This window comes from Palaemon carinicauda, chromosome 25 (assembly GCF_036898095.1).
Source record: "Palaemon carinicauda isolate YSFRI2023 chromosome 25, ASM3689809v2, whole genome shotgun sequence".
In the NCBI taxonomy this organism is placed as follows: domain Eukaryota; kingdom Metazoa; phylum Arthropoda; class Malacostraca; order Decapoda; family Palaemonidae; genus Palaemon; species Palaemon carinicauda.
The window spans coordinates 95,973,015-95,998,190 of NC_090749.1; the positions used below are offsets into that span (position 1 = coordinate 95,973,015).

Genomic DNA, 25,176 nt, shown 5'->3' on the forward strand with positions numbered 1-25,176 from the left:
CTTGAGAGTCTTTCGATAGTGTGAAGGAAGTCAGACGAAGAGCGGGGAGGCTTTGATGGACATCTTTACGTGGGGCTGACGTAACAGATCTACCCTTAGAGGAAGACTTCTTGGAAAGTCTACCAGCCATTGAAGTACCTCGGTGAACCACTCTCTCGCGGGCCAGAGGGTAGCAACCAACGTCAACCTTGTCCCTCCGTGAGAGGCGAACTTCTGCAGTACCTTGTTGACTATCTTGAATGGTGGGAATGCATATAAGTCCATAAAAGACCAATCCAGTAGAAACGCGTCTATGTAGATTGCTTCTGCATCTAGGACTGGAGAGCAAAAGATTGGTAACCTTTTGGTCAACGAGGAGGCAAAGAGGTCTATGGTGGGTTGACCCCAAGAAGCCCAAAGACTCTTGCCCAGGTCCTTGTGGAGGGTCCATTCCGTGGGTATCACCTGACCCCTCCGACTGAGACAGTCTGCCAAGACGTTCAAGTCCCCCTGGATGAATCTCGTCAACAGGGAGATGCCTCGAATTCTAGACCATAAGAGAAGGTCCCTTGCGATCTCGAGCAGCGTGAAGGAGTGTGTGCCTCCTTGCTTGGAGATGTACGCCAAAGTTGTGGTGTTGTCTGAGTTGACCTCTACCACTTAGTTTCGAAGACGCATCCTAATATCATCAAGGCCAAGTGGACTGCTAATAGCTCCTTGCCGTTGATGTGAATGCTCTTCTGACTTGAGGTCCACAGACCAGCGCATTCCCGACCGTCCAGGGTCGCACCCAACCCAAACCCGACGCGTCTGAGGACAACACGTGGTTTGGGTTCTTGACTGCTAGGGATAGTCCCTCTCTCAGACTGATATTGCTGTCCCACCATTTCAGGCATGCCTTTATTGGTTCGGAGACTGGGAATGATACCGTCTCTAATGTCTTGTCCTAGTTCCAGTGAGAGGCTAGATGGAACCGGAGAGGCAGAAGGGGTAGTCTCCCTAGTGAGACAAACTGCTCCAGGGATGAGAGAGTCCCTACGAGACTGTTCCAACTCCTGACTGAATAAACGTTTTCTTTTCAGCATTAGTTGGACTTCGAGCAGGGCTTGACTGCGAATCTCCATCCCCAAAAATAGAATAATCTGGGATGGGATCAGTTGGGACTTTAAGTTGACCACAAGTCCCAACTCCCTGGCCAGACTCAACGTCCAATGTAGATCCTGCAGACAGTGAAGGCTGGACGATGCTCTGAGAAGCCAGTCGTCCAAGTACAGGGAGGCTCGGATCCCCGATAGCTCGAAACTGGTACCCCACATTCCTGTAAACAAACCTCAGAAACGGTTGGGAATCCGGGTGTATAGGAATGTGGAAGTATGCCTCCTGAAGGTCGAGAGAGACCATCCAGTCGCCTTCCATAAATGCTGTCAAGACAGCCTGGAAGACTTCATCGTGAAGTTTGTCTTGACAATGAACACATTGAGCGCACTTGCCTCTTACGTACTCCTGCAGTGAACATGGCTGCCAAATCATGGAGCCATCCCTGAGGGACTTGTTCCTGCAGAGAACGTGGCTGTCAGATCATTGGAGCCATCCCTGAAAGCCTTGTTTATGCATGACATAATTGTACAGCAAAACTTCAAAGGCTCGAAAACAGCTGTGAAGTTGACCTGTAAAAACTTGGAGCGTCTCATGGCCAGGCGCCAGGGAGAGTCTATGAGGTTTGAGAAGTCTATCTGGGCAGAGGCAGGAACTCCCAAGCCGAGAACTTCTCTCGTGTCATATCAGACTCTCGCTCTATAAGCCAGTTTAAAAGAAGGGAAAGCAAAGGCTGTATCCCCCAAACTCCTCCTGGTGATAAACCAGTCGCCTAGCAAACGTAAAGCTCTCTAGGAGAGCGAGAGAGCACTAGCTTATACAACAACGGCTTCGAAGTAGCTAGGCCTAGTGTAAGCTCTGACGTTTAGGCGAACGAGGAGCAGCAGTTACAAAAAGATCCGGACAAAGATCCTTAAAAATCAGCATGATTTATTTAAAGTCCATAGAGGGCTAAGCAGCTTTAGGCTCCTCTCTGTCTGACAGAGTCCTCAAGGGAATATCAGTAGGAGGGGGAACAGCAACTTCCTCATCTGAAGGAACCTTGTCCGATAATAGCTGAGTCTCAAGCAAGGGAGAGACCTACCGTGGTGGCAATGCTTTACAAGCAGAGTCCACACGCACTGGTGCATTAGTAGCGGACCAGGACGCAACGTCATGTAACTGCTTGACAGTCTGTGAACTGTCAACAACAACAGGTGCGAGAGACCAGGACGCAACGTCATGTAACTGCTTGACAGTCTGTGAACTGTCAACAACAACAGGTGCGTGAGGACGCACAGCGTCCACTCGAGACTGCTTTGACCGCCTAGACTGAGCAGTCAAAACAACTCTAGAATGCGGAGGTTGACGCTCAGCGTCAAAACAAGTCAACTCCGATTGTTAGCGAACGTCCTGAACGTCAACAGGAGCATCAGCAAGTGGCCTAACGTCCAAATGTGGCTGAAAAACCACACGAGACCGCATCGAGTGTGGTTCTAAACTACCTGACTGACGTGACTTAGCTACGCCAACGTCAACAGGACGCACAAAGGAACGTTAGGGTGGCTGAAAGCCAGGATCTCGATGAGATAAACGGCTAGGCTCAACGGACTTATCGGCAGAATAGTCTTCCATAAGGGAGGCAAGCTTATTCTGCATGTCTTGCCGTACAACCCATTTAGGATCAACGGAAATGGTTGCGGTAAGAGACGAGGGTAACGTCTGTGACCGCAAAACCTTGCCAACAAAAAGACTCTCGGAGTCTGTGTTACGCTTTTGTTAGGCGGCGAGCAGTCTTCCGATGACTGCATAGGGTCAGAGCTGTCCTAAGGGCTACAACCAGGACGCTGGACCTGTCCTGAAAGGACTGACTTTCGCTTAAGGGCCTCGAAACCTTGTTTCAGGTTTCTTATGCGAAAAGCCTTCGGATGACGAGGAGAAAATCGTCTCTCTCGCCTTATGGTAGGGGTGATCTTGGTAAGATACACCCGATACCATAGAGGGAACGTCTGTTCGCTGATCAAGGCCTCTCGAACCCATAAGTCGTACGACATTACTTCTCCCCTGGGCTTGGGAGCTTGCAAGAGGTACCGGACTAGGCGAACGACAGGCATGAACAGACGAACCCTCGGTCGCAACACTGATAACACTTTGCGCAATATCACTTTATCACTACGATTTTCTGTTTTGCACTTATTTCACTGAAATCGAAACTTTTACTGATTTCTACCTGAAGCACGCAATTCTACCCTCATCAAAAGGTAGTAATTGCGAAATCAGTCGTATAATGCAAGCACATTAATACCAGCAAAAAACAGTAAACATATTTTAAGATAAAAAATTCAGTGGCTGGGGAAGAGACTAAACACTAGTTCATTCAAAACTACGTTTTCAATCTCTCACCGTACATTGCCTGGGGACGAGAATAAAAAAAAACTAAAAACGTTTTATCCTTCCTTTCTCCCCGTACAGAGACTAGGGACGAGAGTAACTCGAGAACAACGTTACCCGCTTGAACGGAACGTTTTCTCTCCTCTCTCTCCCTCCGTCTCTATCTTTCTCTCTCTCTCTCTCTTGATTTCGCACCTAAGAGAAGAGCCTACTTACGTTTCGTCAAAAAAACATGTTATTTGACCAAAGGAAAAAACTGAAAGGTTTTTCAATTAAAAAGTTCCTTTAAAATAGAATTTAAAACATTTAAGCTTTGAAAGAAGAATGAACAAAACGTCAGAATCGATTTACTCTTTCTGCAAAGTGAAACCGTGATACTCTCTCTCTCTATCGTAACAATAGAGCGCAAACTGCGTAGCATAAATAAACTAAACGTTAGTTCATCTTTGAAACAGTACGAAGACTTTTCAAAGAAAATCTTTCATAAAATATCTATTAAAAAATATTCATTTAAAAAGTTTTAAATCATTAGCTCTTTAAAAGCTATTTACGATTGAAAGGGCTCAACGTTGTTTAACTTCGGTTTCCAAGTTAGGACCGCCTACTCTCAGGAAAGGTCGCATATAAACAAATCATTAAAATTTATTTTTATGTTTATTATAAATGGAAAGTTAATCGAAGAGGCCTAATAAAGGCGGTGAGAAATAAAATATATAGAGGAAAATCTATAATTAATTTATAACGTGATAAGATAATTGCTAAAAGCCTAAACACACTTCCGTCTAAGGGAATGGTCGGCCATTTAAAAGTCAAAGAAAGTCCATACTCTCTTTGTCATCAAAAATTAAATCTATCCAAAAACGAGTTCAAGGATTTATTTGAAGAAAAACACCTGTACTGCGAAAGCTCAAACCAAATTAAAGTACTTCACCAAATATGATGGGAAAAACTCCAGGTTCAACAGCGAGTAAAAGTACGTCTTGTCGACACGTCGACAGAGAAAAAATTGAAGGTTTTGTTTACATCCGAGAGTGGTATCTGGCCGACAGTTGGCGCTGGTGGGCACACCTGCAACCTGCATAGCGATCGCTCGCGAGTTTTTTATGTATGTGTCTGTCGAGCAACAGAGTTGCAGCTATTATATATTCACCGGCTAAGTTAAATATTTAAAAATAAAGCTTCCCGAAGATGAGCATCCGGTTAATTTTGTAACTATATGTTGGAATAGATTTTCCAGTTTAGGAAGCACGTCTGATGAAGATTAGCTTAACATCAGGAATGCATGTCAATTGGCTGGAAGAGAAGCAATGGGACGCATGTAGTAACAAGGCAGGGAACTTGCGAGTTTGGATGAGACGTGATACAGTAATGATGATACAAAGGAACAAGGTACAGTACTGTAATTATTTCAGAGGAAATGAAGAAATTCAAAACCACACAAAATCTACACAGAAACTGTCCAGCGGTAAAATACACTTGGCTTGTATCAGTGTATTATCATTATTATTACTAGCTAAGCTACAACCCTAGATGGAAAAGCAAGATGCTATAAGCCCAAAGGCTCCAACAGGGAAAAATAGCCCTGTGAGGGAAAGGAATAAGGAAATAAATAAACGATATCAGAAGTAATGAACAATTAAAACATTCTAAAAACAATAACAACATTAAAAAAGATATTTCATATAAAAACTTTAAAAAGACATGTCAGCCTGTTCAACATAAAAATATTTGCTGTAAGTTTGAACTTTTAAAGTTTTACCGATTCAACTACCCGATTAGGAAGATCATTCCACAACTTGGTCACAGGTGGAATAATATTGGTCAGCATTTTAAAATTTGTAGTAATTTCAAAACAGGTTTAATTACCCAAAGTAACATAGTTTTAGATCAGAAATATCATGAATGTTCACTTTCAATAGCTTCATACAGTTCACTTTGCTAAGTCAACCTTTCTTAAAAGTTTGGGAGTCAAAGATTGTAAGAGTAAGAAGACAAATCACTTCCTGATTATTTAGTTACAAACTACTGTGCAGTTCAAATCCTTGCAGTATACCAACGAAATTTACAGAAACCCTTTTACTCATCATAGGTACAGACTTCAGCACAGTATTTTCTAAACATTAAGCAAAAATAAGAGAAAAGTTCCAAGTTTTTAAATTTCTTTCATTGGACATACAATCTTGCTTGATTTCAGCAGACTAACAAGTCACTATGTAAAAAGTGTAAAATTGTCTTTTTTCACAATCCAGCTTTAACTAGATGAGGTTACTTATATAAACGAAACCAAAATTACTTAAATTTCTTGAGTAAACAGTGTCAACAAATCACCTAAATTGTTTCCCAACGTGGAGTAAAGAGTCACCGTGTCCCCTACATTATTACAAACGAATTGTATTGTTATCTAACTTGCACCCATTTGCCCTAGTGAGTTCAGAGCTCCATGGCTTATGTTCTTCTTTTTTTAATACACGTTTGTTAACTGCCAATGTTTAAGATTTAAAAGTGAATACCTATAATTCTAATTACTCTCTTTATTGAGATATGAACAGACAATAATACTGGAGATGTAAAAATAAAATCTAATGGAAGTGTTAAAAGGAACTAAAGTGTAAATGAAATGCGGGAATTGTTATAGAAATAATTTATTCAGTTATAAAATACAAGTTAAAAATACGATATCTCAAATTCCCAATTATTTGTTATAAGTAAAGAATATTACAACATATACTTAAATTACATACAAATAAGCAGCAGAAAAATTAGAAAAAAATATTGAGTCAATTTTAGACACAAAAACATTCCCTCTTTCTTTAAGAGTCCAACTGACAAAAATATTAATTTAGGAAAATCTTCAGTAAGGTAACGTTTTGTACTGCGGAAGTCTGAACTCTCCCTAGGAATTCAAATCGAAAAGGAACCTTTCTATCAGCAAGGACACCATCAGGTAAGAAAACTAGTGCCAAAGTTTGACACACTATTAATACACAAGAAGAGGATGCAAGATAACTCTCAGCATGTTTTACAGCACTAACTTAGTCAGAGTCTGTGCCAAGATTGTCAGAAAGCAAATCAAAGATGGTTGGGTTGGCTGGACAGATAATTGATTAGTTTGAAAGGTATGAAATGGTGATCAAGCGTGGAGTCACACTGAAGAAATACACAAGACAATAATTGCATCCAATAGACTAAACCTCATCACTCGATCCACATAACAATGTTGAAAAAAGTGGGAACAGAGATACAACCCCAAAAAGGGGCTCTAAGCAGCAAATGGAGATACACATATTTGTTCTACTGATATCCTGCCCTAGCACTATATTCTTCCATTCAAGTTTGTCTCTTCACTGATACATTAACCTAATAGTCTTTCTTTAACTTACATGTGAATTTGAGATACGAATGTAAGGGGGGGGGATGAAAAAGATGGTTAGATTTCTGAAGAAACTGCATGTATGACAGGAGAGAATCCTCAAAGTAAACCATGAGGTTTTTCTTGGAGGCCATCCGCAAGGAAGTGGACATCTTTGCATGCTGTAAGCACATGACCAATGACTTGGCCAATTCCGCAAGAGGCAGAGGAGGAAAGCTTTATAGATTTATGAAAGAAAAGGGTGAACAAATGCTGCATCTATCTTTTTTAGTGAAGTCATTCAGGTAAAGAACAGAGGATTTATGTGCCTTTTGTAACAGCAAAAAGGCTTTTCATAAGTGTGAAATAGGGAGAGATATTAAAAATTTTCAAGTCTATGAGTAGATAGGAAAGATAAAAGATAGAAAAAAAGAACTTACGTCAAGAAATCAAAATGCAGCTGTAGAACTTGAAAAACAGAAGAGTGAATGATCAGACGACACTCCACTGGTTGCTGACTCCCAAGAAAAGTTTCAAAGATTGCTACTGGGTGATGTGCATTGGAACTTAGCATGTGGAGCCTTAGAGCCTGGAAATCATGTGCGTGATGATTGGATTCATAGACGATTGCAAGCGTAGACCATCGCATGCATAAAATTCTTGAGCATGGTGATAATCGTGATCGTGGCATTCTTGTGCGAGTGATGTTTATGAGTTTGTAGCGTCTTGTGCGTTTGAAGTTGGCGATGATTATGAACTTATATAAATTCTAGATCATGGTACCAATCGTGTTCGTCGGAACGATTGTGTGTGTTGAGAAGGGCTAAGAGGTGATAGTGATCACATCCGTGACCTTCCATCTCGTAGATCGTCGTCTTGTGTTGATCGTAGGGCTTCTGTAAGAGGAAGATTGTTTCATGGAGACTGGTATCGACAAGCAGCCTTGTTCACGTGTACGAGAGGGGAAGGTGTTAGTTGCTTGTGAAAACCAGGAAACTGATCTACAGTCAATCATCTCTGGAGAACTCCTCAGGGGAGCTCGTGTTTGTAAAGATAAGGTCACCAAAGCATCTTGGAGCATCCCTGGCAAGAGTGGAATTAGAGCAAGGCACTACCATCTTGACCAAGAAAACTTGTGATTCATCTCTTAGGAGATTTGGCACTAGTAGCAGGGGTATATACCCTTGTACCTCAATGCCTTCCCGATGGAAGGGATTTGGTATACAGTAGACTAAGATGGAGGAGAGTCAGGCTCACCAGTCATCCCATGCCTCCAAGACTTCTTCCTCGGCAGTGCCACACCAGGTGATATGGTTATCGTCTCTGGAACTCTTCAATGGGGAGCAGCAATAGCCGAGAGTATTGACATCACAGGTGTGCACAGCTTCTATCTCTCCCGAGAGAGAGAGAGAGAGAGAGAGAGAGAGAGAGAGAGAGAGAGAGAGAGAGAGAGAGAGAGAGAGAGAGAGAGATCATGACTCCTATCAATTGGCCTTCCTAAACCTCTATGAAGATGAAAGAAGGAAGAACTTGAAGTTCATCTAAGGAGTTGTGTAGATGGATGATAACACTATCGTAGGGCAGAGCACAACAGCCAGGAGAAATGTCCTTATCGCTTTCAGGGATTGGCAGTGGCAGTCTGCCAAGGGAGCACCAGTGATGTAGAAGGGAAACCTTCCTTAGGCTCTCATCGGCTACACACACAAGGAATAGGACAGCAACAGACACGGCGGCCAATAGGAATAAGTGCATTTGATAAAGACAGGTAGCACAGAAACTGTAACACAACTACGCTGTCTGGTGGGTAAATTGGGCCTACTCACCAGCTACTACTACTACCACTACCTGAAGTCATAATTGCACTCAGGGTCAAAGGTTTGTAAGATGTGTAGGAACGAACTAATAATATAGGTTAAATTACAAAGCAATTTCTGCATAATAATACATCAATTGAGTTAAATTTCACTTAGTACCAAGATCATTACAAAAAGAGGCACTACAGTAACCATGTCCCTCCTCCAGCACATACAGCAAAAGAGATCTGCAGACAAATGCACATAAAAACCTTTGTTTTCTGTTGTCCAAGTATTTTCTTTGATCATTTAATTTCCACAAATACTGTTTAGGTTTCTAACAATCAAATGTTCTTAAGCAACTAAGGATGTGAATAAGTATTGAGTCAGAGGTACAGTACGAGGCGGTATATAACTAGCTAACAAGATATGACTCATCAGAGTGCAACATCACAAGCAGCTGAACATCACCAAGGAAACACAGATTTCTTTCAATGGGGCATGATTTTCTTACTTGATCAAAATTCCATTCAACTTCTTTGAAAATGTCCTCTCAAGAATCATTTGCAAAGGAATATCTCAATTCCAGTTGAATAAACTAACAAGAGAAATAACTAGAGTCTAGCTAGCATGGAAATTGAATCTCTTCGTAACAGCCTTCTCCTCTTTGCAAAAGAAACGGCTTCCCAATTCCTTACACCTTTTTTCCGGCACAATTCTTCAAATGACTTACTAGACAAAACTTCCTGGAAAATGCTTTGGTACAGCCACTACACTTGAATGGTTTCTCCCCAGAGTGAATTCTAAAATGTCTTGTGAGATCATTTTTTTGAGAAAATTCTTTGCCACACTCGGGACATCCGTATAGCTTTCCTGTGAAAAACTCCCGAGAGGAACATGCCATTTCGTATAATGCTTTGTCACTGACACTGCCCTTGATTGGCTTCTCGCTGGTGTGAACTCTATGATGATTTGTGAGATGTTCTCGCTCAGAAAATGCTTTGTCACAGATGCTGCACTTGAAGGGCTTCTCCACAGTGTGGATTCTAAAATGTCTTGTCAGATGACTTCTCACAGAAAATGCTTTGTCACAGATATTGCACTTGAATGGCTTTGCCCCAGTGTGAGTTCTATAATGGCTTGTAAGATGACCTGTCTCAGAGAATGCTTTGTCACAGACACTGCACTTGAATGGCTTCGCCCCAGTGTGAGTTCTAAAATGTCTCGTGAGAGCACAACTCTGAGAAAATGCTTTGTCGCAGACGCTGCACTTGAATGGTTTTTCCCCCGTGTGAATTCTATAATGGCATGTGAGATTACTTCTATCAGCAAATGCTTTGTCGCAGATAGTGCACTTAAACGGCTTATTCTTAGTGTGAGTTTCATTATGCGCTTTAAGATTAACTTCGTTAGAAAATATTTTGTCACATTCTTCGCATCTGAACTGGCCTTCAGTGTGACTTAGCATGTGAACGTGCGGTTTAACTACTCCGCTAAATTGTTTTTCGTAATTCCAACCCATATACGACTTTTCTCTCATAACAACGTCAGTTTGAGTTTTGGAATCACTTTGTTGATAAAGAGGTTTTTCACAGCCACTGTTTTCGATCTGCCCCTCCTTATTCTGTAAAGATTCTTCGTCATCATTCCTATTGGATCCCAGCTGTATGCCACATTCCTCTTTCTCACCTGTCTTTACATTCTTCTCCTCCTCTTTATTGACTTCCCTTTCGCCGATTTGTAAACCCTCCTCATTCACTGATGCATCGTTGTCAAAAGGATATTTCACGTCACCTTTACTTGGCTCAAATACTTTTGGCTCTACTTTGATTAATACTTCTGGCTCTGCTATGAATTCCATGCCTGACTCCATGAAATGAGAGCCATCATTAAAATGTCCAACACTGTCAACAAAATCATCCTTTTCTAACTTGACTGCAGTGTGTGGAAACGATTCTTCCATTTTGCTTTTTGTTGGAAATTCTAATGATTCAGAGTTTCTCATCATCTCCCTATCACAAGTTGACATCTTTAATGTTATCTTTAACAGCCAACAAATGTAAAATTAATGCTAAACTTCCTATTCTTTACATTGAAAGTCCTACAACATGAACCAACACAAACCCTTCTTCCCTTTTCCCAGTCCTGTATCTCTTGCTGATATCTTCAGTTGTTTGCACAATTTTGCCACTTGAGGTGAGCAATTATTTCCTTTGGGATGAAAAATCTGAAAGAAGAGAGAACTACTATCAGTGGAGATGTAAAAGATAAAAACGAAGTTTTCTGTAATAAAATGACAACTTTTTAAACTAAAATAACAAATTTTAAAAGTAATAAGGAATTTTCAAAATAAAATTAGTATTAATAATACTTAACTGATAATTTAGCTAGCCCTGAATCTCAATAACCCCCCAAATTGTTTACCACACTGACAAGCCTGATACATCCTATTCTGCACCTCAGATGGTAACACTAACGGCTGGAACGAGAGTTAACTCAACACTCTCGTCAGTTGTGTAACTCCAGGGGATGGAAGGATAGGACTAGCTAAATTATCCAGGAATCATTAATATTCATTTTAGTTTGAAAATTCCATATTAATAAATATTACCTTAGGATAATTTATCAAGCCTGATAACTCACATTAACAAGGATTAGGGAACCGGTGAAATTTCCCCGTTTTGAGCGGAATGGGAGGATAAGCATGAAGCGAGAAAACCCCAAACTTAAATCTGAACAGTTCTTACCTGATGCAGCGGACTGCACCAGAGAAGGCCAAGTAAGAACTGAAGGTCAATCCAGGGGGAGGTCATCAGAAATCCATTGATGTGGGCAGGTCAAGTTCTAGTCCAACATCCTATTTGAGGAAGATAATGAAAAGCGCACCTGACTAGAGTGTCGCCCCAACATCAAAAAGTAAAGGGACAAGAAGAAATGGACCAGTTAAGATAAACCCTTTGATAAGACAGAACGGAAAGCATACGGATCGCCCCTGGCGACCGAACAAGCTTGTCTATCGCTTAACTCTCTCCCTGAGCCAGAAAGGCACCTCAAGACAAGCATCACAAAAAACATGGCGACAAAAACCAGAGCCAACACTGTTCTTGCAAGACAAGAGAGTCTAATCTAATCTGTTTAGTCAGGGAAGAAAGATAGGAAGAGAAGATTATCATTACTATCATTAAAAGGACAGAAAGAGAACTTCCCTAGAAAGATACCAAATGACATTACTGTACTTAATTCTTGAACCTTTCGCCAAAAGAAAGGGTAGCGTATGCAAAGTCTCGATCCTGAAGAGAGAAAATTAAAGAGACTTCTATTTCTTGCCAGTAGAACCCACACTCTCCTGTGACCCTGTCAGACAGGAAGGGAGGGGAACTGAAGGCCAGACAACTGGACTGAATATTGGTCAATTCTAGAAAACTGATACCAAGAACATACATCATACATATATCAAGGCACTTCCCCCAATTTTGGGGGGTAGCCGGCATCAAACAAATAAGAAAAAAAAAAAAAAAGAAAAAAAAAAGGGACCTCTCCTCTCTACGTTCCTCCCAGCCTGACAAGGGACTCAACTGAGTTCGGCTGGTACTGCTAGGGTGCCACAGCCCACCCTCTCCCGTTATCCACCACAGATGAAGCTTCATAACGCTGAATCCCCTACTGCTGATACCTCCACGGTCATCTAAGGCCCCAGAGGAAGCAGCAGGGCCTACCGGAACTGCATCACAATCGCTCGCCATTCATTCCTATTTCTAGCACGCTCTCTTGCCTCTCTCACATCTATCCTCCTATCACCCAGAGCTTTCTTCACTCCATCCATCCACCCAAACCTTGGCCTTCCTCTTGTACTTCTCCCATCAACTCTTACATTCATCACCTTCTTTAGCAGACAGCCATTTTCCATTCTCTCAACATGGCCAAACCACCTCAACACATTCATATCCACTCTAGCTGCCAACTCATTTCTTACACCCATTCTCACCCTCACCACTTTGTTCCTAACCCTATCTACTCGAGATACACCAGCCATACTCCTTAGACACTTCATCTCAAACACATTCAATTTCTGTCTCTCCGTCACTTTCATTCCCCACAACTCCGATCCATACATCACAGTTGGTACAATCACTTTTTCATACAGAACTCTCTTTATATTCATGCCCAACCCTCTATTTTTTACTACTCCCTTAACTGCCTCCAACACTTTACATCCTTCATTCACTCTCTGACGTACATCCGCTTCCACTCCACCATTTGCTGCAATAGCAGACACCAAGTACTTAAACTGATCCTCCTCCTCAAGTAACTTTCCATTCAACATGACATTCAACCTTGCACCACCTTCCCTTCTCGTACATCTCATAATCTTACTTTTACCACATTAACTCTCAACTTCCTTCTCTCACACACTCTTCCAAATTCTGTCACTAATCGGCCAAGCTTCTATTCCGCATCTAAACCAGTATAGTATCATCCACAAACAACAACTGATTTACCTCCCATTCATGGTCATTCTCGCCTACCAGTTTCATTCCTCGTCCAAGCACTAGAGCATTCACCTCTCTCACCACTCCATCAACATACAAGTTAAACAACCACAGCAACATCACACATCCCTGTCTCAGCCCCTCTCACCAGAAACCAATCGCTCACTTCATTTCCTACCTTAACGCATGCTTTACTACCTTTGTAGAAACTTTTCACTGCTTGCAACAACCTTCCACCAACTCCATATAACCTCATCACATTCCACATTGCTTCCCTATCAACTCTATCATACGCTTTCTCCAGATCCATAAACGGAACATACACCTCCTTACCTTTTGCTAAATATCTCTCGCATATCTGCCTAACTGTAAAAATCTGATTCATACAACCCCTACCTCTTCTAAAACCACCCTGTACTTCTAAGATTGAATTCTATGTTTTATCCTTAATCCTATTAATCAGTACTCTACCATACACTTTTCCAACTACTGTACACTCAACAAGAAACGAGGGACAAATCACACATAAGAGACATCTCCATCTTCATGAAAAAGAACCTAATAGTCCCACTGACTTTGTGTCAGGCAATGTAAGGGAGGGAGGTTATGTCAGTGTAGACAATACCGAAGCAACCACCTGTTGCCTCGCTTAACAGGAAGCTGTCGTCATCAAAGAGTTAAGGGGTTTACAGGAAGGAGGCGACTTATTTCTCTATAATGAGTGCCTAGGACAACTAAGTGGATTGTTGTCAGGCAATATGGGGAGGGGGGGGAAGATCAGAGTTGTCCAAAGTCATTAGCAGAGGCTGCAAACTGCATTGTTTTGCTAGACTCAGCAAAGCATTGTTTCAGTATTAGAACACAAGAGGTAACGCCACCCATGACTCAAGTTGCAAAATGCCGACCGCAGACTAGCTGTCGTCTTATTCATCAAGGCATCACGTCAAGAGAAAGGCACAGGAAGGGGATTTTCTAGTGCTCGACAACCAAAGAGGAGGGAACACACCAACAGAGTTAGGATTGGAATGGTCGCCAGGATAGACCTGTTACTAAATCCTAAAAGGTGCCTAACAAAAAGGCACTAATGAATACCGAACCTCTCCACAGAATGACAAAATAAGTGGAGGGAAAAAGGCAAAGTTGGCAACTCCATCTCCTGGAGGAGACCTGTCTCGCTGGTTCAGTGTCAGGGAAAAATGAGGGAAACTTCACACCGACCATGATCACTAACACCAACTGGCAGACTACCCGTTGCCTCCAACTCTTGACAACAGGAACGTTCTTGTGAGAACTATTGCTGAAACCAAGACTTTGAGATTGTGGGCTCCTTTATCCTGGTCCACATGGATGCCACGAATCCCTACCTAACATAATGCCTCTCTGAAAGAATTAAATCATAATCTAGATAAAAAGTTCCTAGAACCAACGAGGAAACTAGAAAGTGATAAGGGCTATTGGGACCATCGGCTACTCCACGTAAGAGTACGAGCGGTCTCACTGAACAAGTCATCCTCCTCTACTTTACTTAAAAGGCTGTTCCCATGGTCTATCACACATGGAAACCCAGCGCCTTACCAGACCTTGAAAGACCTGTCGTATATAGTCTTAGGAATAAAGTATTATACAATGTAGTCCACATTAAATGCCAAATCCACATATCGAAGCACTTAGAAAACAAGAAAGTCCTCAGTTTCTTCTTGTAATCTTTAATATCTCCAGTCTTTCGGGTGTCTAGTGTAAGCCTGCTGTGAAAATTTGGATCTGCATATTTGAAAGCTTTAGAACCTGCAGTGGACATACATCTTGGTTCCCATTATTTTAAACCATCTATAACTATTCTCGTGTCGACACAATTGTTGGCTGCATATGTCGCAATTCTCATAGAGATCTTGATAAGTCTTATGATTGCAAAGGGTAGAGATTCCAGGAAGTCTCACCTAACCACAGAAGTTCAAAATGACCTAAAATGAGGTAACGTACATCGAGAAATCACTAAATAAATCCCCGATAAAAAGCAAAGATGGAAACATTCCGAATAGGTTTGCATCATCAGTTGCGTGGAAATGTTCCTAAGATATTCGCATAGGGAGTGGAGTCAGCGTACGCTCACCAGGAGAAAGAGAGGAGAGTCAAAACATCGCAGGCGTGGAATTTGAAGAGAAAAACACAACAGAGCTTGACTACTGTCGTTTCTTCGTCTTCAATGGAGGAATGGCAAACCCTATTTCTTCTAATGGAAGGGAAAAGAACAGTAGGAGTATCCATTGAAACTCCCACCAAACAGTCTAAAGACTACACGATTAAACAAAAGAAAACAGTTACGTTTGATCATCAGCTGACTAACTACATTCCTGAGGTAGATGATATTGATGCACGAACAGGCGCCTCTATGCAAACGCTTTTCAGAAAACTGAGTGCGAGAAACAACAAATAGTAAAATGAAAGAAAATTACATGATCCAAATGTGAAATCAAACTGCTAGTATTATCATTACTAGCTAAGCTACAAACCTAGTTGGGAAAACAAGATGCTATAAGTCCAAGGGCTTCAACAAGGAAAAATAGCCCTATGAGGAAAGGAAATAAGGAAATAAACGATATGGGAAATAATGAACAATTACAACAAAATATTTAAAAAACACTGACAACATCAAAACAGATATTTCACATATACAGTAAACTATAAAAAGACTTATGTCAGCCTGTTCAACATAAAAATATTTGCTGTAAGTTTGAACTTTTTAAGTTCTACTGATTCAACTACCATATTAGGAAGATCATTCCACAACTTGGTCACAGCTGGAATAAAACTTCTAGAATACTGTGTAGTACTGAGCCTCATGGTGGGGTAGGCCTGAATATTAGAATTGACTGCATGCCTAGTATTACAAGTGGGATGGAAATGTCTGAGAAGATCTAAATGTACAGGATGATCAAAATTATGAAAAATCTTGTGCAACATGCATAACAAACTAATTGAAAAATGGTGCCGGAGATCAATATCTAGATCAGGTGTTATTGCTAGCAATAAGAAAACATCCCATGAGCTCTATGATCAGAGGAAGTCATAGCACAAGAAGTGAAATAATCAACTTATTCCAAACTCCCAACTGCTTAAAGCACATTAGGTGCCTAGAAAGTCACACACCCAAATAGCATAGACATAGAAAAAGGGACAATGAAAGGACAAACTCTTGATGGGGAACTAAAGGTAGTGATCGAGGAGAGCTTCCAATTCCACAAGTTACTGGGGCAGACAAGCAAAGCCTGAGTAGCCTAAATGTGAAGTGACTGTCACCAAGCAAAAGGGAAACAGGAATGAGAAGACTCAAACTGTCTGAAGACCACACGGGTCTGTATTAAGCCAAATGAGGGGGGATGACAAGGTCACAATGCTCTCCTAAGGAGCCAGCATCGACCAGCATCCCAGGTGTTGCTTCAGCTGGAAGGCGATTGACCAAATCCTGATTGCCAAGCAGAAGGAACATTTGTAAGAGAATGAAACTCCTCATTAACCATGGCCTTTTCTCTGATCTTCGAAAGCCCTTCCAGCTGTAATGGCTTATGATTATTGAACTACGTAGCCATCAATTTCCAGGCCATGAGTAACACGACTTGCCGAAGGAATTCAAGATTGGAAAACATAACTCTGCCACAGGAACAGTTCTCATGGGGGTCATATTCCTTACAACTCATTCTGACTCTGCAGAAAGGGCAGCATCATTAAGAATTTGGGTTGCATAACAAATTTGGGTACACTCAGGCACACTATTCTATCTAATTTATCTTCCTCTTGTTTTGTTAAAGTTTTTATAGTTTATATAGGAAATATTTAATCTGTTGTTAATATTCTTAAAATATTTATTTTAAAGTTGTTACTGTTCTTAAAATATTTTAGTTTTCCTTGTTCCCTTTCCTCACTGCACTATTTTCCCTGTTGGGGCCCCTGAGCTTATAGGATCCTGCTTTTCCAACTAGGGTTGTAGTTTAGCAGATAATAATAATAATAATAATAATAATAATAATAATAATAATAATAATAATAATAAAGGTAATCAAACAGTTAAAATAAAGCACCACTGATATCAATAACAGGTATATAGACATCTGCAATCACACAAATGATCAATGGAGCTGAGGGCAAAAAGGATATTGAAATTCTACAGGAACAAACGGTTACCAACGGCCGTACGGAAGAGTTATCAAAGTTGTTAATGTGGTAAAAATCTGGGAAGGTTATTGGGATTCAGGGCTAGATAAGTTATTCTAAGGAAATATTTATTAATTTGTCTTTTTCCTCACCATACAAACCTGACTCCTTTCATTATATATTAACTTGAAATAGATAACAACCAGTTATCCACAAGGAGAGGGTGCAGGCCAAGAAGCCCAACCCAGTCAGCTCATAACTCACTTTTCATACTTCGGCCCAGGGCTTAGAAGGGTGGTTTGAGGAGGGAAGTTAGATTAAAACACTCAGGTTGGTTTAGCTAGGAAAAAATACAAATCACTTTTAAAATTAATCATTAGTTCATATGCATAATGAAAATCCTCATTCTTTATTAAGGACACTCACTGCTTGGAGGGTTGAAAGTCCCCAAGGAACCAAAACTGGAAGGTTCTGCGACTTCTCTGGAAGTGTTCCAGGCTAGATCTACAGAGAAGCAAAGCAAGGCCACTATTACCCCTTGTTTATCATACGGATGAGATACGGTACTGATGGGCTCTGGGTCGTACACAAATTGTAACATACCATGTAAACAGAAATCATAGCCCCAAAGAGGCCATCAGTAAGAATTCCATGCCAAGTATAAGAATAATGGGTTGGTAGAGATTCACCATCTCACTGCTCACATGGAAGATGGGGAGATATACTTCTTTGGATAAAAAATGGTGCTCTGAAGTGAAACTTAGCAATATCTGGTCCCGACCAGCATGTAACGCCTCGGCCACTGACCCCGAGAGAAGGGTAGAAGAATGAAGGAAAAGAGCCAGTTATGCTACTTTTCATTCTCCACCATGTCACAAGTCTTCCCACCACCTCTGCTTTCTAGGGCATTGCTCTGACCAACTCTGACGAATGCCTTGCAAGCTTCTTCCCCTTCAGGGCATACGTCTGCCACTGAACCAGAGGTCACAATTGACATTCAGAGCAAGTGGATGCCTGCGAACAGACATGCTCACGGCATGAAGCACAGAGTCGGTTGCAGCGTCTTCCCTTCCCCTGGAAAACACAAAGTTCCTGTTTCCCTTCCATTGTTCAATAACCGCATAGTTAAAAGAAAAGAATCAACAATTCTGGCAAGCGTTGTAAAGTACATCCATACGCCGCAGCAGTCGAAGCAAATGCCAGTTATGAGCAGACTGAAAGAAGCGCTGCCACCTATCCAGTTTAACTCGAAGTAGGACGAGGGATTGTAGGACACATGGGAACAGTTACATTTGTCCTAAATATGCAAAACAAAGGCTTTAATCTCTGCCTCTCTCCATTTGTTCTTGTTATACATTTCTGGTATCTAAATATCTTTTACTTTCCCTCGCTGTACATTTTACAATGCAGTGTTGTTAACCCAAAAATTATTTTTCAAAAACAAACATACAGTATGACAGATTTAAAGACTACCATATTATCATTATAATTATTATTAAAAGGGAGGAGCCAGCAAAAATACATTTGGGAAGGAAAAATAAAATACATAGTAATTTTAAGTGATAAAAAAATTAGAAGTAATAACAATATTTGTTATTTTTATATCAATACGCTGTTCATTTTGCTATGCCTGCCCCCAAATCCAATTCAATGTCAATATTATCCCAAAAATGACAAATTCGTATATAATTTGTATTTTTCCTAAATATACAAACCTTCGGCGTAACTGAAATGATGAGCCATTAATTTTTAACAAGGGTTTACTACCCATACTGCTAGTTAGCGGGGGTAGGGAAGGGTAGCTTGCTACCCCCCTTCTCACATACCTGTGCTTGAGCTCGCTTTACTTGGAGGTAGGACTTCCAGGGAGATAGGACTGGCGGGCAAGTTTGGTTAAATAGCTAATGTTTGTATAGTTAGGAAAAATATAAATTATCTACGAATTTGTCATTTGTTTCATAACTGGAATACAAACCACGCTATTTAATAGGGGTGAGTCACCCATTAGGAAGGGTGGATGTCCAAGCCAGTCTGGCTTTTGGCTTTGCCTGGGGTCTCCTTATTTGAGTGTGTTAGCACTCAAGAAATAAGGAGGCCCTCCACCTCGCTAAAACCTTGCTACGCAAGGTCTGCGGCCCACGCAGGCTGTGTGTGAAGGTATGAAGAAGTGTGACTTGTCCTAGAAAGTTGTTCTGAAGTTCTTTAGATGGAAACTTGTAGACTTTCCCAATACCACCTCGTCAGGGTATGGGGATGTAACAGTATTAATATTAATACTAGGAACACAAGGGAGCATGGTTTACCTGCAGTGGTTTGACGTCAGCTATGCAGAGACCCCAGGATGCTGCTTTCCCCAAGGGAGGGGATGATGAAGAAAAGAATAAGGGCCAGTCAAACCTTTTCATTCATGCAGGCTAAAACCGGGTAACAATGCCCTCAACTTTCTGCTACTTGTCCAATAAGGAGCTTGAGGTTTTAAACCAGCAGTTGTGCAGCCACCACAGGACCGATAGAGAAAGTATCGAGTCTCCTGTGGGTCACGTCTTGCAGGTAGTGGGATGTGAACGTGGTTTGCCGTTTCCACAACCCAGTTTGAAGAACCTGCGTCACTGAAAAATTTCTTTTGAAGGCCAGGGACGTAGCTATGCCCCTGATATCATGTGCTCTAGGGTTACGTGACGGAGGAAGGTCTGGATTCAGTGCCTGGTCAATGACCCTGCGAATCCATGCAGAGATGGTATTCTTGGTGACCCTCCTCTTAGTCCTTCGGTGCTGAAAAATAGTGCTGGCACACGAAGACGGGCTGTGGCTGTTCTCTTGAGTACAGCCTCAAGCTCCTTACTGGGCATAGTAGAGATGGTCTAGGTCATCTGTTACAATACAGAGACTAGAAATCCGGAAGGAGTCGAATCGAGGATCCGCTACTCCAGGGTTCTGAGTCTTAGCAATAAACTCTGGGACGAAACTGTACGTTACCTCCCCCCATCCCCTTGAATGGGCGATACCATACAAGAGACCATAAAGTTCGCTAACTCGCTTGGCCAAGGCCAAAGCTAGCAGGAACACCGTCTTCCAAGTAGGGTGGCGATCTGATGCCTGGCGTAATGGTTCATAGAGAGGTCTCTTAAGACCTGAGAACTCGAACCACGTTCTATGGGGGAGGTCTCACTTCCGACTGAGGGCATGTAAGTTCATAACTCCGTATGAGTATAGAAACTTCTAGCGATGAAGAAATGTCCATTCCTTTCAGCCTGAAGGCGAGGCTTAAGGCTGAGCGATAGCCTTTCACTGCCGAGACTGATAGATGCATTTCTTCATGCAAATACATGAGGAACTCTGCTATTGCTGGAATAATGGCATCAAGTGGAGAAATACATCCTGATTGCAACTTGTTGCGAAAATCCTCTCTCAGAGAGGAGATACTGGATAGTCTCCAGGCGTGAAGTCGTAGTGAAGCTACGGCTTTGTGGAAGATGTTGGCGTGTTGTTGTTTGAGTAGATTGTGTCGTGGAGGGAGTTCTCTTGGCGGCTCCGTTAGGAGTTGCAGAAGGTCCGGGAACCATTCTGCATGATGCCATAGCGGAACTATGAGGGTCACTGAATGATTGACCGATGATCTGGTCTTGTTGAGTACCCTCCTCATCAGACAGAACGAGAGAAAGGCGTAAACGTCGATGTTGTCCCACCGTTGTTGGAAAGCATCTAGCCAGAGCCTTGGGGTCTGGGACTGGGGAACAGTACAGCGGGAGCCTGAAGTTCAGAGCCGTTGCGAAGAGATCCACAGTCGGAGAACCCCACAAAGTCAGGACTTTGTTGGCTACTAGATGATCCAAAGACCACTCTGTCCACACTATCTGAGATGTTCTGCTCAGGGTGTCGGCGAGCACATTCCTCTTGCCCGTAATGAAGCATGCCGATAGTGGTATCGAGTGGATTTCGGCCCATCTCAGTATCTCTACTGCTAGATGGGAGAGTTGCAGCGAAAATATACCTCCTTGTATGTTGATGTAGGCCACTACTGTGGTGTTGTCGCTCATCACCACCACAGAGTGACTTGCCAGGTACTGTTGGAACTGTTGAAGGGCAGGAAAGATGGCCTTCATCTCTAGGAGATTTATGTGGAGGTACTTTTCTGACTCTGACCAGAGGGCTGAGGTCGTGTGGTGCAGCACGTGGGCCCCCCACCCTTTTTTTTTGAAGCGTCTAAAAACCGCATCAAATCCGGGGGGAGGACGAGAAGATCCACTCTATCGTAGGTTTTCGTCTGCCACCCACCACTGGAGGTCTATCAGTTCCACAGGTCCCATGGGGATCTGGATGTTCAGGGAGTCGTAAGCTTGATTCCACTGGAACTTGAGTCGCCAATGGAGGGATCTCATCCTGAGGCGACCATTGGGAACTAGACGGGCCAGCGATGAAAGGTGACCGAGGAGACGTAACCACGATTGGGCTGGAAGTTCTTCTCATCTGAGAAAAGGTCTTGCGACCTTCCCCAGCCTTGCTATCCTGTCGTCTGATGGGAAAGCTTTGTGGAGAGGGGTGTCTATAATCATCCCTAAGTATACCAGTCTTTGAGTGGGAAGCAGGGAAGACTTCTCGAGATTTACCATGATCCCCAGATCTTGGCAAAGTCTCAGAAGTTTGTCTCGGTGTTGAAGAAGGGTTGACACCGAGTCTGCTAGGATTAACCAGTCGTCCAGATAACGGAGGAGACGGATGATGATCCTGTGTGCCCAAGATGATACTAGGGTGAACACTCTGGTGAAGATTTGTGGTGCTGTGGAAAGACCGAAGCACAGCACCTTGAAATGACAAATTCGTAGATAATTTGTATTTTTCCTAACTATACAAACCCTAGCTATTTATTAGGGGTTATACTTTTGGCGGAGCTGAAATGACGAGCCATTAAAATTTAGCGAGGGTTATCTACCCACACCGCTAGTTAGCGGGGGTAGGGGGGGGTAGCTTGCTACCACTCCCGTTCACACACCTGTGATATAGTCACTTTGCTTGGAGGTAGGACTTCAAGGGGGATAGGAATGGCAGGCAAGTTTGTATAAATAGCTAAGGTTTGTATAGTTAGCAAAATACAAATTATCTACGAATTTGTCATTTGTTCCGTAACTGGAATACAAACCACACTATTTATTAGGGGTGACTTACCCATTAGGAAGGATGGACGTCCCTGCCAATCTGGATTTTGGCTTTGCCCGGGGGCTCCTTATTTGAGTATGTTAGTACTCAAAAATAAGGAGTCCCTGTCCTCCCTAAAACCTTGCTACGCAAGGTCCGCGGCCTATGCAAGCTGTGTGTTGAGACGTGTAGAAGGTGTAGAAGTGTGACTGTCTAGGTATAGTTATTCCGAGTCTATGTAGGAGAAACCTGATGTAACCAAGACTTTCCACATACCACCTCGTCAGGGTATGGGGACGCAACAGTATTAGCTTAATACTAGGTACACAACGGAGCATGGTTTACCTGCAGTGGTTCGAGGTCAGCTGTGCAGAGAACCCAGGATGCTGCTTTCCCCAAGAGAGGGGATGATGAAGAAAAGAATAAGAGCCAGTCAAATCTTTTCATTCACGCAGACTAAAACCTAGTAACAGTACCCTCAACCTTCTGCTACTTGTCCAATAAGGAGCTTGAGGTATACAACCAGCTGTTGTGCAGCCACCACCGGACCGATAGAGATCGTATCGAGTTCCTGTGGATCACGTCATGCAGGAGAAAGGTTGTGAAAGTCACCTGGAGCATTCACATCCTTTCTTGTAAAACCTGGGTCACAGAGTAATCTGCTAAGAAGGACCAGACTGTGAGTCGTCACGTCGAGATGATGTTTCGGTGATCCTCCCCTAGTCTCTCCCAGTGCTGATGACAAGAAATGGGACCCGGGTGGGCTGTACAGTAACGGATGATCTGGATCGTCCGTTACTGAGTGGAGGCTTGTGTAGGATCCATTACCTTAGGAGACTGCGTCTGGCGACATACTCAGGGACGAAACTGAACATTGTCTTTTGCCCTTCTCAATAATGGGCGATGTTGAAAGAGAGACCATGAAGTTTCTTGACTTGTATGGTTGCTGTACGAGTGTGTACGAACATTGTGTTCTTAAATCAGAAGAAAATTTATTGCCTGGTGAAGTGGAACATAAGGAGGTCCCTTTAGGGATCGGAGAATTTGAACCATGTTCCGAGAGGACGGTCTCAATTCTGACTGGGGAAAGTCAAGTTGTAAGTCCGTATGAGTTAGGAAAAGTCTATCAATGAGAGGGTGTCCCTTTCTTTCAGTTTGAAGGTGAAGGATCAAGGTTGAGTGATCATCTTTACCTGTCAAAATTGAATAGTCTCATCAGCCATTACAGAAAAAATTAGCTGATTGTGCTTCCGTAAATATCATGTTTGATACAAGTTCCAATAATTGATATCAGGTCAATCTGATACTGAGGATTAGTGTAATGGCCATATCATTACCTAGCTTTATCTTTACAAAACAAAATTTTTTTCTTTATAAAATTTCCAGAATTCAATACATCATTGCCCTCCTCATGACCACCAAAAAGATAATCCTTGCCTTCCCAGTAAAACAGCAACTTTGGAAAGAAGTTTTACGTGTTCCCTGTTCTCCTCAATCTCCTGTTGCCTGAAAGAAGGTAAGGATGATGCTACAGATTGGCTGGAACCAGACTGAATACCTTTGAAATTAGACCAAGCCACCATCAAATTAATGTCTCTCTAGCTATCCTGGTGTTGTTTAAGCAGTTCTGATATCTTTCTATTCCTTTGATCCCATATCAATAAATGGTCTCCTACCTAGTCGCTAAACTTATAAAGCAAGTAAGTGATTTATTTGTGAATAAAGTGATTAGATGTCTTGGCTCTTAATGAAAGCTGCCTTGTTTTAATATTTATAACATGTAATTATTATATGGTACGTAATATTTATCATATTATTCTGAACATGTTAAAAATAGCTACAAGTAATTTAAATTAATCTGCTTCTACACTTCAACTTCATTTATATTTTTGACACTTTAGTGAACAGTGACCTAATAATAATTGTATATAAATACATGTGGATTTTTTCCATATCACAGATGTGGAGGCCCTCCTAGAAAGATTAGGGGCGAGCCCCCTCACTGGACCCAACCCCCAGAAAAAAGAGAGAGAGAGAGAGAGAGAGAGAGAGAGAGAGAGAGAGAGAGAGAGAGAGAGAGAGAGAGAGAGAGAGAGAGAGAGAGAGAGAGAGAGAGCTGAATATGAGTAAAACTAAGATAATATTCAATGAAAATGCATACAATAAATAAGGGTTATGGACAAACCTATAAGGATTGTTAATAAATATACTTACTTAGGACAGACAGTAAGTATTTCCCCAGGACACGAGACCAAAATTAAAAGAATTATAAGCATGGGATGGAGATGTTTTGGTAAACAAAATATCATGAAAAGTAAAATGCTATCTTTTCTAAAATGAAGAGTATTCAATCATATGGTCCTACCAATATTAACTTGTGCATCAGAAACTTGGAGCCTTACTAAAGCCTTAGAACATAAGCTATTTACAACTCAAAGAGCTATGGAAAGAATAATGATGGGAATAACACTAAGAGACAGAAAAAGAGTAACATGGATACGAGAGCAAACTAAAGTAGAGGATATTCTCACATGTAAGAAAAGGAAATGGTCATGGGCAGGGAATATAATGACAATGCTCGATTATAGATGGACATTAAGAATAACAGAATGGGCCCTTAAAGATTGTAAACGAGGCAAGCGAAGTAAGAGGAGACAATGGATTAATGAGCTAAGAAAATTTGTGGAATGACAAGTCTGAGGCTTGCAGTGCACTAGTCACGGAAGATGATGATAATGATGATAGATAGATATAATTTTGACTAGTTATTTCATAGCTCGATTTGTATTAGAATTGTCCTCAAATGCCATCTCTAGCT

General features: G+C 41.8%; 1 protein-coding gene across 3 annotated transcripts in view; it reads right to left on the reverse strand.

Moving 5' to 3' along the window:
- Window positions 1–6,070: 6,070 nt before the first annotated feature.
- Window positions 6,071–25,176, reverse strand: part of LOC137618723 (zinc finger protein 665-like) — a 78,909-nt gene continuing 59,803 nt past the window's right edge. For all 3 annotated transcript variants that reach the window (XM_068348889.1, XM_068348888.1, XM_068348890.1), the window contains exon 4: window positions 6,071–10,813. In XM_068348889.1, the coding sequence (XP_068204990.1) occupies window positions 9,281–10,615 (1,335 nt within the window). In that variant the 5' untranslated portion in view covers window positions 10,616–10,813 and the 3' untranslated portion in view covers window positions 6,071–9,280. The remainder of the gene's footprint in view (window positions 10,814–25,176) is intronic.